The sequence below is a fragment of the Hakea prostrata genome, chromosome 7 (genome assembly GCF_041222555.1).
Source record: "Hakea prostrata isolate BN-2017 chromosome 7, UWA_Hpros_2, whole genome shotgun sequence".
In the NCBI taxonomy this organism is placed as follows: domain Eukaryota; kingdom Viridiplantae; phylum Streptophyta; class Magnoliopsida; order Proteales; family Proteaceae; genus Hakea; species Hakea prostrata.
In genome coordinates, this window is record NC_142606.1 from 63,730,604 (window position 1) to 63,746,875 (window position 16,272).

At 35.7% G+C, this 16,272-nt stretch overlaps 2 protein-coding genes across 2 annotated transcripts in view; one reads left to right on the forward strand and one right to left on the reverse strand.

The window, feature by feature from the left end:
• The first annotated feature begins 5,774 nt into the window (after positions 1-5,774).
• On the forward strand, positions 5,775-7,339 carry LOC149011668 (NDR1/HIN1-like protein 13). Its single transcript, XM_089164128.1, has one exon. The coding sequence runs from the start codon at positions 6,251-6,253 to the stop codon at positions 7,019-7,021; it is 771 nt and encodes a 256-aa protein (XP_089020254.1). The 5' UTR covers positions 5,775-6,250; the 3' UTR covers positions 7,022-7,339.
• A 4,385-nt stretch (positions 7,340-11,724) lies between these two features.
• LOC149011669 (tRNA synthetase beta subunit family protein) overlaps positions 11,725-16,272 on the reverse strand; it is a 36,294-nt gene continuing 31,746 nt past the window's right edge. Inside the window, exons 16-20 of the mRNA XM_089163508.1 lie at positions 14,970-15,077; positions 14,041-14,136; positions 13,869-13,952; positions 13,152-13,241; positions 11,725-13,061 (exon numbers count right to left, since the gene is read on the reverse strand). Of these exons, the coding sequence (XP_089019634.1) occupies positions 13,173-13,241; positions 13,869-13,952; positions 14,041-14,136; positions 14,970-15,077 (357 nt within the window). The 3' untranslated portion in view covers positions 11,725-13,061; positions 13,152-13,172. The remainder of the gene's footprint in view (positions 13,062-13,151; positions 13,242-13,868; positions 13,953-14,040; positions 14,137-14,969; positions 15,078-16,272) is intronic.

Here is a 16,272-nt window from a genome sequence, read left to right on the forward strand (position 1 = left end):
AGGAATAAAAGTGGCTAGAACGGCTCTAGAAATTTCTCATCTATTTTTTGTAGATGATACGTTTCTCTTTTGTCAAGCTGAAAAGGAAGATGTGCTTGCAATTAAAGCGGCAATAGAACTCTTCTCTGATCTCACAGGACAAGAGATCAATTTGCAAAAAAGCGCAGCCTATTTCAGTAGAAATGTGCCAAGAGAGAAAAAAGCCACACTTCTAGGGATTATCGGAATAAGTGAAATGAGAAAAGATGCTATGTACCTTGGTACAAACTTATTCCATGGGAGATCAAAAGTAAAGAATCTCCAATTTATCTTGGATAGAATGATGAGAAAATTATCCATGTGGAAAGCGTCTAATCTTTCTTTTGCAGGAAGGGAAGTCCTAATCAAATCAGTCATTCAACCGCAATCCATCTACCACATGCAATGCCTCAAATTCCCACAAACTCTATGCTCCCAAATTGACTCTATCTGCCAACATTTCTGGCTCGGAAACCCGGCAAAGAAAAAGCATCTGACTCTTATCTCATGGAATTGATGTTGTAAACCAAAAGCCCAAGGAGGTCTTGGGTTCAAAAAAAGTGCCAACATGAACGAAGCATTACTGCTCAAACAAGGGTGGAGAATGTTAGTAGAAGAAGAATCTTTGTGGGCCAGGGTTCTAAAGGCAAAATACTTCTCAAAAACATCTCCCTTTGATCCAAAAACAAAAAAGAAGAAAGGATCGTGGACGTGGAACAGTATATGTGCCATTCTGCCAACCCTACAACAGCTGGTGATGAGACGGGTGAACAATGGGAAAAACACTTCATTCTGGTTTGACCCATGGATTACAACCACCACAAATCATCTTGTAGGGGATCCGCAGTTAGGTCCCTGGCCAATCAACTCAACAGTAGAGAATGTACTCAACTCATAGGCCTTCAGAAACAGGGAGTATTCTATCCATCTCTCTCTCTCTCTCTCTCTCTCTCTCTCTCTCTCTCTCTCTCTCTCTCTCTCTCTCTCTCTCTCTCTCCTCACTTAATGCTAACCACAAGACAAGATACCTGGACCTCATTTGTGGCATCTAACGGGGGGTCCTAACAACAAAATTGGCTGGAGAAGCACTACAGAATATGAGTCCAACCACAAATATTCTGGGGAGCACGACATGGTGGAAACTTCTATGGAAATTACCAATACACCCGAAGTTTAAGATCTTCTTCTGGAGATTATTAAATAAAGGGTTACCTATAGCCACAACATTAACACCTTGGATGAACACTTCACCACTCTATAGGCTGTGCAACTAGACCAATGAAACTTATTGGCACTTATTCATTTCTTGGAATGGCCGGTATGGGCTGCAGGATGTGGGACTCGAAACAGAAAAAATATCACAAAGACAATCTGAGTCAATTCTCGATCTATGTGAAACTATGACTCGAGCATGGGGAATGGATTAAGCAACAACAAAATGGACAATGTCGGTCTTCATCATCACGTGCTACTTTCTATGGAAGGAAATGAATAATGCTACTTTCTCGAAGAAAGGGCCAAATTGTGAAAATATACTTCAAGCAACTTCTAAATGGATCAGGGACCTCCAACTCGAACCACTTCAAAGGGCGGATCCAACTCATACCCAACAGATTTTAGAAATGACTCATGAAAGTACTACTATCTGCATTTGCAATTACAATAATACTTGTCATTTACCCATGTTACTATGTGCAGGCGTATGCAATCCAGAACTAGACATGACGGCGTGGAGTGTAGGGATCATATGGAATGGGAAAATACAACATCTAAATAAAGGAATTATCAACAAAGGGACAAAGGTACAGGCCACAATACAGGGGATACTAGAAGGACTCAAGGTTGCGGATCAACACAAAGTTGAACTAAAGGAGATTTGGTGCAATGAAGAAAACTTAGCCTACCTCTACCCTGAGATGAAGACTTTAAATTGGCTCCTAAATCTTATACCTTTGTTGCTTGTTCTAAAAGATTGTATTAAGACCCATATTACCATGTTTAAGTCCCCTACCCTCCAGAAAACATTTGCATGCATAGCTAATTTAGCTCATACAAACTCTAGTATGCATGTATGTAATAACTGTGTTGCTTAAGTTTTTATAAAAACTTCTTTTACTATCAAAAAAAAAAAAAAAACTCCTACCTCCATCAACTTACCTTCAAACATAAGAACTAAACAATTGAAGTATACTTTCAGCATGTGTTTCATTTTAAGGGTAAAGGATTCTTTTAATTTTTAATTTATAAAAGTTTCTTTAGTATTTATCAATATATCATAATATGAGGTTTAGAGTTTGAATTTATTAGAGTTAACGATAAAACCCTATTGTATATTTAAATTATGTATAAAATTACCTTATGAGGATGTAGTTGAGGTTTACATAAGCCGACCTAAAGCTTTAAATTTTTTTTTTAAAAAAAATACCAACCAACCATTAGTATTCTATACAAGATATCACATTTTTTCGTTTGAATGGAATATGACTATAGAAGTAAGAGATGGTCAACTTTAACAATTTTACTAAAAGAAACTATAATATAATAGAATTGGAGATTGACTATCAACCACAGGATTAGTATACTTATTGCAGTGACACAACTTTAACTTAGACTAATTCAAGAAATTCTTTTTTATAAAGGGATTTTTCTCTCTCTCCTTTATGTATATTTATCTTTTACTTAATTCTCATTCTCCTTTCAAAAATGTTACCTCTAATTTCTCATAAAATAAAATTTAAAAAAATAAAAAATAAAAACAAATTACTTTTCTTTTGTGGATGGTCAACCATCAACCAAAAAATGAATGTAATTATTAAGCTGATACCTATGAAATTGTATGATGGAAGGACAACTTCAATAAATCTTTTTCCATAAAGGAGCTAAAAACCATTGAATAACACGTTACATGGAGATGATAATGAGATATGAACCATGAAATTATCCCTACCAATGAATTACAACGCTTTCTTTCTATTTTTTTTTTTTTTTGGTATGAACGCTTTCTTTCTACTTGAACGTGGTTCCTCTAGCGTTGTCTTTATCAATATCATCATATATTCTAGAAAAAAGAAGAACAAGGATCTTTTGATTTTTTTTTTCTTTTTTTTTTTTTTTTTTTATTTTGAGGGGTGTTTTCAGGCCTTTAGCTTTGGTTGAATAGTATTGTACAATTTTTTGGAATACAAAGATGTAGAAATAATATTATCAAGTGATTTAAGACAGGTTCATTTGGTTGAAACAAAAAATCAAACAGAGATTAGGCATTCGGTTAATCATAAAAGTATTTAGTAGATGCAGAATGGATTTATGAGTTCTACTTGGGTGTTGCGCAATCATGAGTGGTAAGCAATAAATGCATAGTACCGTGCATCCTACTATTCAAATCGAAACCCATGATCAAGACAAAATTTCAATTACTTGTTTTGCAGTTAAACTTTACGAAAATAAAATCACTTAAGCAAAACGAGCGACTACAAGTTTTGATCTGGACTGTAAACTACATGGTATTGCAGAATACTGAAGCAATTTTGCAGGTTCATGGTTTAAGTCAAAAACCTAAATAGGGTTTCTCTAGGTTGTAACTTGGTAGGTTGACTTGCCAGGCACTTTTTGTTTAAACAAAACAGAAAAGGTTTAACTCCATTTTATATCCGATCTAAACCTATTACAACTATGTTTGTGAAATTTATTGGATTGATTCTAATCAATACCAATGCCGGCAATTATAGAATCCAGACAAGCAGCTAAATTTTCTAATTGACTTTGACAACTCCAACCTCCACCAACTATTACCTTAAAAAATGAGAACTAAATAATTGAGCTATAATTGTAACATATGTTTCATTTTAAGGTAAAGGATTCTTTAAATTTTGAATTTTGAAAAAAAATTTTAATATTTGATCAATGCATCATAATATAAAATCAAGAGTTTGAATTCCTTTAGAGTTAATGAAAAGCTTTATTATATGTTTGAATTTACCCCATGAAGATATAGTCGGAAAAAAATCCTTTTTTAATGAGAATTTTCTATCTCTTCCTTATGTATACTTACTTTTTACCTAATTTTTATTCACCTTTCAAAAATTTCACCCCTAACTTGGCCTAAAAAATTTTTTATGGAAATCGTAGGATGAAACGACACCTTCTAGATGAGCCAAAAATCATTAAATGGAGATAATAATGAGGAATGACCCGTGAAATCATCCCTACTAATAGATAGCGATGCTTTCATTCTACTCCAATGGTTTTAGTCCAGTCTTTATCTTCTTCATCGAATAATCTTAAAGGAAGAAGCGTGAGGATCTTTGGAATTTTTTTAAGGAATGTGTTTAGGCTTTTAGCTTTGGATGGATAGGATTTGACACTTTTTGGAGGTTGAGATTATCTACATACAACATATACTCGATTATGCATAATTTCTCTCTTGTCATGTTCATTCAAGAGATATGGTACTGTAATGAACAACTCATCCTTACACATCAACCAAATTTCAATGACTTCTCATAATTTTGGACATTCGAAAGAAAATCAAGAGATGTTTGATTTAAGAACTTTGACAATGATTTTGAATGAATGGTTTCTTAGCTTTTTTTCTTTTTATAGAGAATTTACTTTCTTCTTAAGCCACAATCGATGTAGTCGAAGCCAAGGAATGGAAGGATGCCAAACAATGTTGGTGGAAAAGATTAGGCTTTTGAGCTAAAAAATCTGCAATAATATTAATATCCTCTTAAATGTAAAAAATAATAATAATAATAATAACAAAAAACAGATATCTGTGCAATCTCTTGATATCATCCACTACCAACATGATGCTCTTACTAGCTAACGATATTCTTGAAAATCAGGTGACCAAGAGTGGGGATGAGTAAATGCTCAAAACTTTTTTTAAATGCATTTAAGGTCTGTTTGGTTACATGAATCTAGAGATTTCAAATCTATGGATTCACAAATGGGAGATTGATGAGCGTTTGATTGTGTGAATCCCTGAATTCATAAAATTGATGGGTATAAGGTGAAATCTAGAGATTTCATGCCTACTATAAAAGCGTTAAAGAGTTGAACCATGACTCCAAAGATATTCTTTCAGAATGAATCTACAGGTTTCATTTTAAAGATTTAGGCTAACCAAACAGTTAATTTTATAAGCTATGATTCCATAAATTTAAAATCTCTAAAAAGTTTTGAAATCTCCTTACTCAAGTAACCAAACATGCCCAAGTAAAGATTTTTTTTTTTTTTAGCGCATTAAAAAGAATGAGGAAAGGAATACAAAAATGTAGAAATTATATTATTAAGTGATTCCTACTATGTAATCATTCTGAATAATCCAATTGAAAAAAGAAGAAGAAAAAAAGAGATTTGGTTGGTTGAGGCAAAAAAATCAAACATAGGCATTCAGTTGAATTCGTAAGTGTTAAATAGTTGCAAAACAGATTCATGGTTAAAAGTCAAAAAGTAAATGGGTTTCTCTTTGATTTGCTATGTTGACTTGCCAGCCACTTATAGTTTAAACAAACCAGACAAGGGTTTAACTCCATTTTATTGAAAATGTAAACCTACAAGGCTACAACTAAGTTTGTGCAGTTTGTTGGATTTGATTCTAATCAATACCAATGCCGGCAATTAAAATAAATTAAATTAAATCCCTGCAACTTCCAAGAACAAAACTACACCATTGACAACCAGACAATCTTAACCATTTGATAACATGGATTGGGCCCCCCCAACCCTCCCCAGAAACAGATTCAAGATTACGCGTTAATCAGTTTCTAAAACAACAAACATGATTAAGTTGGAGTGTCAGAAGAAGACCAGAAGCGTTTTGCCATGTAAGTTCACCTTTCCCATTCTTCTATTAATCTTCAGTTCTAATCTTTCTTCTTTTCATCAATTGGGATTTATTTAAGAGCAGAGACTGATGGGGGGGTTTCAAATTAGTAGGTGAGAAGGAAACATCTTACATCTGGGTTCTGGGTTCTGGGTAGAAGGTTATTGTCTCTCCTTCTGTAACCCAGCTCTTCCATTTATCCTCTCAGCTTCTTGATTTGATTCCACATCTGGGTTCTCATCCAGCATAAGAACTCTATTGCATCGCTTCTGAATCCATCTTTCTCTCTTGCTCTGTTTTCGCTTTTTCAATCTCTAGCCAGAGCCAGAGAAGAAGAAGAAGAAGAAGAAGAAGAAGAAGAAGAAGAAGCGAGAAGCCCTGAAGCTCTGAAAATTTGGAGAGATGACAGATAGGGTGTTTCCATCAAAACCCACATCAAATCCTCAAACACTGAACGGAAATGTCAACCCATCATACCCAACCAAGTCTCAGCTCTACAACCGACCCATGTATCGTCCCCAACCCAAGCCTCGCCGCAGTCGGCGGAGCTGCTGTTGCATCTGCTGTCTCTGGACTACCCTCTTCATCATAGCTTTGCTTCTGCTCGTAGCCATCGCCGGCGCCGTTCTATGGGTTCTCTACCGCCCTCACCGACCCACTTTCTCTGTGACGACAGTTCGGATCTCGCAATTCAACGTCACCACCTCCAAGGACGGTTCTTCCTCCCATCTCAATTCCAAGATCGATCTCACAATCTCCACTCGGAACCCAAACAAGAAGCTTGTTTTCTTGTATGATCCAACCCTTATCACCATGAGCTCCGGCAGCGTCGACATCGGTAATGGTACTTTTCCGGCCTATACCCACGAAACCAAGAACACGACTGTTCTGAAGTCAATGGTGACGAGCGCCGGTGGAGATCTGGACTCATCGTCGGCAGCTTCGTTGAAATCGGATCTGAAGAAGGGAGGGATACCCATGGCAATTCAGTTGGATACGAAGGTGAAGGTGAAGATGGGAAATCTGAAGACGACGAAGTTTATGATTAGGGTTACATGTGATGGGCTCAAAACAAATGTTCCAAAAGGAAAAACTCCTGGGACTCTGACTTCATCTTCTGATTCGACTTGCAAGGTTAAGCTCAGGATGAAAATCTGGAAATGGACTTTCTGAAACATGTACTTTCCTTTTACACTTGTGTTTTGATTTTCTCCTTTATATTTTTTGGCTTTTTTCCTGTATTACTGTATCTGAAGCTTGAGCTTGAACCAAAGTTGTTCTGTTCTTCCCCCTTTTTTTTTTTTTACTTTCTCTGTTTTTTCTGGGTTGAAGATCAAATGATGGATTGTAAATGTAGAACGATCTGGTAGGAAATTATTAGATATTGAAAGAAGAAAGAATTACAATAGTACTGTTGTTGAATTTGCTTTACAAGTTGTACAATATTTGGATTTTAGTAATTGATTTACGCTTTTATGGAAGCTTTTTTCATCAGTTCAGTTCTTCTACTAGTTCTTTCTTTGAGTGCCATCAATACAACAGAAGAGAAAGATCATATTCCTGGTTACAGGTCCTCTCTTCCCTGGTTACAGATCATATTCCTGGTTACAGGTCCTCTCCTCCCTGTTGCTCTTTCAGTTACGCTTATGAAAGTACTACTGAAGGAGCTCTGCAGCTGCAGCTTTTCCAATTCCCAACTCCCAATTTCAAATCTTGTATTTGATTTTCCACAACTTTCAGGTGATTTGGAAAGTGGGAAATTATGTTGATGGTGATGGTAACTTCATGCTTAATGGATTGGAAGAAACTGTCGGTGGAGGTGACAACTGGATAAAAAGCGAGAAGAAATTAAATAATACATTACATTAAAAAAAAAAGTGTGGCGGCAAATGTAGGTTGCTGAAGTCCAGCAAGCATTGTTTTGTAATTAATGCACAACACTTACTGAACAATCAAAATTGAGATCTTTCTGTACAGTCCGGCAAATGTTGGTGAGAGAAACTTGTTGTCATAACTTTTGTTAACGTAGCTGTACAAGGTTCTCTTTTTTCTTTTCTTTTGATTTTGATTTTGATTTTGATGATAAAGAGGTACCAGTCAATTCCTTCCCAGTCCTTGGTATTTGATTGTGTTTGGTCCTGAAACAGCTCTATAGTCGAATCCCTCAGGCTGCGTTTGTTTGCAAAGGTGGGGTGGGAAAAAAGAGGTGTGAAAAAAAAATATGTGGGTCCCACATGTAGTGGGGTGAGGGAGAAGAAAAGGAAAGGAAAGGGTTTTGTGGAAAAGTGATGGGGTGGGTCCCACTTTTTACTTTTCCCAACTTTCCCATAAAATCCCAGCAAATATATGGAGTTTTAAAATAACATGGGGTGGGAAAGTTGAACTGCCACATCAGCATACAAGATTCCTTGATTCAAGTAACTTTGTCTCTTACTTTCCCACCCCAAGCAACCAAACACTCTACCATTTTAGGATTTAAAGAAAAAGTAAGAAATTTACACATTTTTCAAGAATTTTTCCACCCCTTTTTTCCCACCCCACCTTTATTCCAGCAAACAAACGCAGCCTCAGTGTTGCAACTTGCAAATAGACTAATTACCAATAAAAATAATAAAATAAAAACTTGCAAATAGACTAAGAACTTGTGATGCAGATTGTCTTGGCCATGCTCTCCTTTTGGGTGAGGGTAGAAGGTCTAGGATCTGTTGGCCATTGCTTCAGATATTATTGACTTGGATCTCTAGTAGTTCTATCCTTTGTTGTTCCATTTGGAGTTCTTGTAGCACAGCCTTGAGGTGATCAACAGTTTCAAGGTACCCCCCATCGAGATGATCCGAAAGGACTCCTTATCGAGTATGCCCGAGGTCCAACGTTTCCGGTCCTTCTTTGTATGGGCTATGCTACACACATTAAGATTGTATTATTGCTTTTTTTGAATTTTGTCATGGACTTGCATACACATTTTGTGTTTAGTTTGATTTGTTTTTTGGTAATTCTTTTTTATTTGTTTGTTTTGTTGTCTCCTTCGTTTTTTTTTTTTTTTTTTTTTTTTTTTTTTTTTTTTTTTTTTCCCCCCCCCCCCCCCCCCCCCCCCCCCCCCCTTTTTTTATTTTTTTTTTTTTTTTTTTTTTTTTTTTTTTTTTTTTTCCCCGGGGAAGGATGTGGTAGGGTAAAAATAACATGGAATGATATAATTACAATATATTTCTATCAAAACATTACTTGTACGATATCAAAAAGGAAAGTCATTAGTGTCATCTCTTTGAGTTACCTCCTAAAATTAAGGCCATCGCTTTAGTTACCTAATTTATCAATCAGAACCCTACGGGGGGAAAAGCATGTCAATGACATCTTGGTAGGAATCAAAGTTAAGAGTTGTTGTAAGCAAGTAAAACTTTTCAAAAAGACAAGAATACACTTGTACAACAAACCCTATGCTTGACTCGTCTTCTTCTTTCTCCATCGTTTGCAATCACTCTTGTTCTTCCATTCATGCATCTTCATGATTTCTATTCTCACACAGAATATTTCTTTGCTTTCCTCTCTTTTGCCATTTTTGCCCCCATAAAATGTGAGGGGAATATTGAAAATAGACAAATATAAACTAATTAAGATTAACGGTGTTAGTAATAAAAGGTTTGATTGATAAGTTGGATAAATCAAGGGGTGGCGTTAATATTGGGGGTAACTCAGGGGATGGCATTGATAATTTCTCTATAAAAGATTAGTAATTCTTATAGGATACACCATTTTTGGTTCTATATTTATAAATAGAATGATACGACTTTAACACTAAAATGGTATGTAAAATGGCACTAAATGGTATGATGATACTCTTTTGGTACTGAAATAAAAAAGCCTTTGAAAATCTTATTCTTGGGGATGGTATAGTTTTATATGAATAATATTGATTCTGGTATTAATTTTGTTTTATCTTTTGAAATGATAATTTTATATATATTAAGGATGAGAAATATTATATATACTATTAAAGAGAGTCAAACTTAATATTAATAATTATTATTTTGGGGTCGCTCTTAGTTGGACTACAAAATTGCATTGCAGTCTCTGGCTTCTCTCATACGTCGGTTCTACTAAAAAAAAATCATTTGTTGGCCTGGTTTGGTTTTTTTATTTGATTTGAATTTGATTTTGTAAATGCAAGTCAAATTAGAAATAGCACTCATTTTGGTCCTAATGTTCTAATTTAAAATTATGTACTTTTATTATTTTGTAGTTAAGATCAAGGTTAATTGTTTGATCGACTTCACCCGGTCGGTCTTGGCAGATTTGGGTCAAGAACATATTTGGGCTAAGATGACAATCAGGGTTTTAAAAATCCTGTGTTTCTGCCAATGATGGCTTAGTCAAGCGGTTAAAGACCCGCCCTCCCACAGGGAAGTTCATTTTTAAATTCCAACATTTTAAAACCCCAAGTGTAGGGGAAACATCATGTGTACCCATCGGAAAATAATCGATCTAGATGGATGATAGAGATAGTTTATTAGGTGAATGCCTCTCACCTTTACCTCTATTAATTCAGGTGGTGAATTGGACATCTCACCTCCATTCATATCTCCTTTTTTAAGTGGTTCATTTTTTTCAGTACCTCTTAAATTTGTTTTAGAACATGTCTCTTTATTATAGCTGGTAGGATTTATAAGAGCCCCTTCAAATGGAAGATGGATGTTGGTGAATTTTCAACTTGTGTTTGATGGAAATCCCAAAGTGTTAGTGGGCATTGATGTATGAACTGGTATGGAGACATCCATTTCGGTCCTGATGGAGTAGATATATAATATTTTATTGGGACAAAATGATTCCTTGTGGATGTTTTAAATTTCAGTGCCTAGAAAATAATGGAGGATCACCCAAACTCCTTTTTCAATGCAGTTATTGTTGTTGCTAGTTGTGAAGGATCTCTGATCTTGTGATGATAATGTCATGATCAGAACATAAACTTTGTATATTTCCTGACATAAGAGAAATAATCTCATATCAATTTTATAGCCTTCAAACCCTAGTATAATTATTACAAAAAAAAAAAAAAAAAAAAAAAAAACCTAGTATAATTCTTACCAAAATTAAATCCTAGTGCAATTATTGTTGTTGCTAGTTGTGAAGGATCTGATGTGTGATGATAATGCCATGATCAAACATAAACTTTTTGTGTATCCCTTGACATAAGATGAATAAACTCATATCAATTTTATAGCCCTCAAACCTTAGTATAATTCTTACCAAAATTAAACCCTAGTGCAATTAAGTAATTGAATATGTCTTTTGAAACCAAGCTTGTAGAGCCTATTTCTAACCATAGATGGATATTTGAAGCTAGCATCTGAGATTTGGTTCCTCTACATGGATACAACCAAGGAGTTAGGTCATATGGACATCCTTTATGAGAGAGCTATGAAAAAATGTGTTTCTTACATCAAGGAAGGATGGCAAAGGACTATGGTCTAGATTATAAGAAATCGGCTCTTTTTTTTCTTGCCGCTGCAACTTCAAGGGGGCCGGAGATCTTTTCCTTGTTCACAGGGTTTGCGAAGGTTGCTTTCTCATGCCCTAAGGGTCTCCTTCAGTTGAATAGAGTTGTGGGTTTTAAAATGTAAAATTTAGAAAACCAAAAGCCCTAGAGTTTAAAATAAATTTTTAAAAATCACTATTTTTACATTCATAACTTGCCATTTCATTCCTAGCATCGCCTACATTGAACATATGATGCACTCTAAGCTGCTCTGATGAAGCATGAGAGATACCTACATGACAACAAACAAAATTCCGGAGAACTTTTAATGTACTCCGCTTTCTAAGAAAACCCTAACTGATCAACATTTTTTTCTCCTAATCCTTTTCCCTTTAAAACGTGCTCTTTAAATATTCGAGTTGGCATGAATCAAGGTTGATAGCTGTTGTGAAACCCTATTCAGTCACAACTAAGCTGGACATGGCCTTTGAAACCGTGTCGGTTAGAGAGAATTGCATCATAAGTTGGTTTAGATTAGCTGTTCTAAAACCTGTTGACCTGCTAACAAACTTTCCAATGGATTTCTGGTTCAGTTGTTAATGTCATCCAACCTGTGCTTGTCTTCATCTGGCTGCAACTGCTAACTTCAAATTATAATTTGGAGTCCACTGGTCCACCAATGAATAAACAATCTATTGTGGGGGAAATGAAAAGAATCCAACGAAGTTGTGTTTATCATGGATACCCATCAACAAGAACAGAACATTGTTTAGCTTTTTTTCTGGGTTAACAAGAACATTGTAAAAGTAACTTTCCATCACATTTGCAACAAACCCTAATCCAAGAGGGCACGCTATTTTGTTTGGAATCAACTTCGGCTTTAAATGACTACATAATGATCTGGGTTGATATGATTGCGTTTGTTATGACTTGCGACCTCATTTTTAAGACTTCTTAATACAAGTATTAATCATGGAAATATCATTGATGAAAAGGGGGAAGTTGGCCTGTCACAGAGTATGATAGAGCAAACAAATGATGGATGTTAATTTCATCTCTCCTTTTCTGTAGAAGCAACAATTGAGAGAAGCAATTAGGTGAAGAGAGAAACTGGTTTCATGTGAAACACAAACCGATTGGGAACTCTAATTTTCATGACATGCCATGCTTTTCTTACAAATTTATGGGATGCCACATCTGTCACGTAAACATCCTGAAGTTTGTCAAAGAAAAAGATTATGGCAGCACACACCTCAATGTTAAGCTTGATCTTCCAGAACTACTAGTCTAGAACTGTCTGTGATCATGAAACCATGAAATTTGCAGGTCCAACAGACACAAGCCTACCCCTTAAATGAAAAATTACAAGTCACACGAAAAAAACCAATATATATGGTTGATATAGGTAACCAACTAATGTTATAAATGGTTACCCATACAGCTTTCCAGGACAATTCTTTCGGGTAATAATCCTCCAAAATGGAGATCTCAACATCATTATGTGCAGGTATGTTAAAAAGACTCATATATGGCAAGTCCAATTTTAGGGAGATGCACTAGGCCTGCTTGCTGCCTACCACATTGTTCAAAGCAGACTAACACGAAAGGAGGGCAGAATGTGCATCCATGAACAAATCACGTAATGTATTCAATTGTATCCCAAATTCCAAATGCGTACCTCTTCAAGCATTGGACCACCCAGAACTTCCTATCCAAAAATCAGTGACGATAATGGCAATCGACCTGCATAACGTTTAATGATTTTATAAAATGCACGTAATTCAAAGGATTGAGACAAATACTAATAATAAAAACATAAAAAGACAACTTTACCTGTGGGCCGTGAAGGCAATCCTATAAAAAGGATTCAATGTTAATTTCCATGAAGGAACACGGGTCTGGGATGTCGAAGTTGGATAAAACCTTTAAAAAAGAGAGAGAGAAGAAAGAAAGAAAGAAATAGTAAGGTACTGGAATAACATCAATGTAACATATAATCTATTTAAGAATACCATCACATTTATCATTATCTAAGGGTGTATCTTAACAGTAACTAAAATAGCCAAAAATATCATTGTAGTCAGACGGCAACCTACAGCTTTAAGACATAATGTTGATACTATGTGAAAAAGGGTGAGTAGACGAGTACAAAAAAGAGTACATTCATATCTAGAAGTAGAATAACTGGAGTTCACATGTGGGAAGATGGTACAAGATTACTGTTGGATCCGTTTGAGGTCAGAAAGAATGTGCATGTATCAACTTACTTCCCAAAATTAAGTAGGCAACGTAGCAACGTTAGGAAACATGTAACCCTGAACTTATCTTCTCTATATGAATCAAGAAACAATGATCAAATCTTCTCATGCAGCATGAAATCCATAGAAAGAAATTATCAAAACCATATCTATGAGTAGCAGCAGGCCAGGAAATGACAATTACCCCTTTTCTCAAACTAGCAAATATATGAACATCTTCAATCTCTATAAACATGCCACAGAAATCAATGAACATATAAATTTAGGGTTTCTATCTGGAAACCAAAAATACCTCTGGGTGCACAATGCCAAAGATTCCAATGTGCTTTCCTCTGAAAATTATGCTAGCTTGTCTACGTTGAAGAAATTCAGGTTCCTTCAGCGGAAAAGAAGACATTAGATGCCACATGGCTGAAGACTTCATAAGAAACGAATGCAAAAAATGTGAACAAAATAATGCTTACATCTGACTCCCTAATATAGTAACCCGTATCGTCTCCAATAGGAACAAAAGGAGTCCCAACAATTTCCATGATTCTGTCCACCAGGGAATGAATTAACTGAAGAAATAAACAGAAAGACAGAAATTAAAATCAGTAAAATCTTTGAATCACATATCAATTGAATAACAAAAAACAAAAATTTCCATTTCATGACATGGATTTATGACATATCATGGTGATGCACTTAGTGCACCCTCCATTGGGAGGGTGTTTTAATCCCACATCAAGCCCCAGCCTAATTTGACCAAGTTCAACTTTTTTTTCACCTAGATGGAACTACCCGTTCAGATCAGATCCTGGTTATCGACTTCTAATCAGTCTCATAACAAAGCAGAACTATATCAGCAATCAGCTGTTGCTATTGTTTTTGTTGTATGTCAAACCCAAACCAAAACTAACCAGCCTGAACATTGATTTAACAGGCTGCATCCGAGCTGGGTTGGCAGATCACCATGTGTACTGCCACCCCAAGTGTGTGACACAATGGCCAGCAAACATAGTTCAAGATGATGTCAAGATCTAAATATGTGTAGCATCCTGAATGGGTTTTTAGGCCACTGCACCTTGAGACACAGAGCATGAAGGCCTGGGTTGTCACATACAGAGCATCTAGGTGTCGCATGGCAGTGTTTACTTTAAGAATCTAAGATTCTATTGAATTTTTTTTAGGCACTTTTTAACACAATAATCTAATGTAAATGGGAAGAAGATAAACAAATTTCACATTTAACTGAGGTATGCAATAGCCTGATGGAAATGGTTCGAAGATCACAAACAAAACCGACATTTAACCCAGGTACACAATAGCCTAATTGTTCAAAACAACATTTCTACATCTGATAATAAATTAATAATGCAGTAAACAACTCTAAGGTTCTTAAAACTTGTACCTCAAACCCAGAGTTAGCACCACAATAAAGTGCTCCAAGTTGGCGACGATTTCTTGCACCCACATCTGTCACCTCATCCAATATAACCACATCGCCCACCTCAAATATCTAAAACCAATAATCAATCATCCAAAGCAAAGAACATATGTCATAAAGATTAAAAGTTCAACTGAAAACTAATGCTGGAAAAAAGAATGTAAAAGCTGTCAATTAAAAAAATTAGACCAATATAAATACTATGATCAAAAGAAGCAATGACCTTTACTTAATCATCCAATAATACAGAGGGGAAATGATTACATGGTAACATTAAACACAGGATTGCCCTCTGCCCACCCAAAAGAAAGGATATGAAACTTATCCATGACAGATCCAACAGTGAAGGCTACAGACGATGATGATGATGATATACAATTCCAATTACTGTAATGCTACCCACATTTACAACACTTGAACACACAAAGCATGACAAGGCACAGCCAGCACATAGAAGAGGATGGAAAATGAAGAATGTGCATTACCCATGCAATGATGCGGATGACTGGTACCAATTATTTTTTGATTGCAAGGCTGCCGTTGAAGTTTCAGGATAATTCCTCTTAATGGCAGGTGAGGATTGGGATTTTCCAGAACACAATGCCTTTCATTAACAACCACAGGGAAGGACTTCTGATTGAGGATAAGAATTCAACATTATGGATGCTGTGTCCATTTCCCACCTGGTGAAGTATTTGTTAGCAACAACATGCCAGAAGGTTCAAAGTTGGGAAGAAGAGGCATCAGAGAGTGGGATAAAAGGTTAGAGGCCGATCTCCAGTATGCTACCGGGGGTGGTTGAATTTGTGGGGGTTTGATACAGATAAAATATGCAATTCTCGAATCATACATGGGGGAAAAGTGCTCTGCAATTCTCGAAATCGTACATGGCGGAAAAGTGCTGTGCAATTCTCGAAATCATACCTGGGCGAAAAATGCTCCTCTGAGGTATGTATGTATATATATATATATATATATATATATATATATATATATATATATATATATATATATATATATATATATATATATATATATATATATTTTAAACAACCTTCAGATTACAGCAGTTAAGAATGCTCAGTCAGGCCTAGGATGGACCTTATTTTGATCCTTGGAAGGGCACCATGGGCTTTGATACAAAAAAAGTCCATTGCCAGTGAAGAGAATAGTTGCAATTCTGCATCATACCCATGTAAAACAATACATGAAACCTATTGTACAATCACAGAGTCCACACCTTGATTGCACATGTCCCAACAAATTC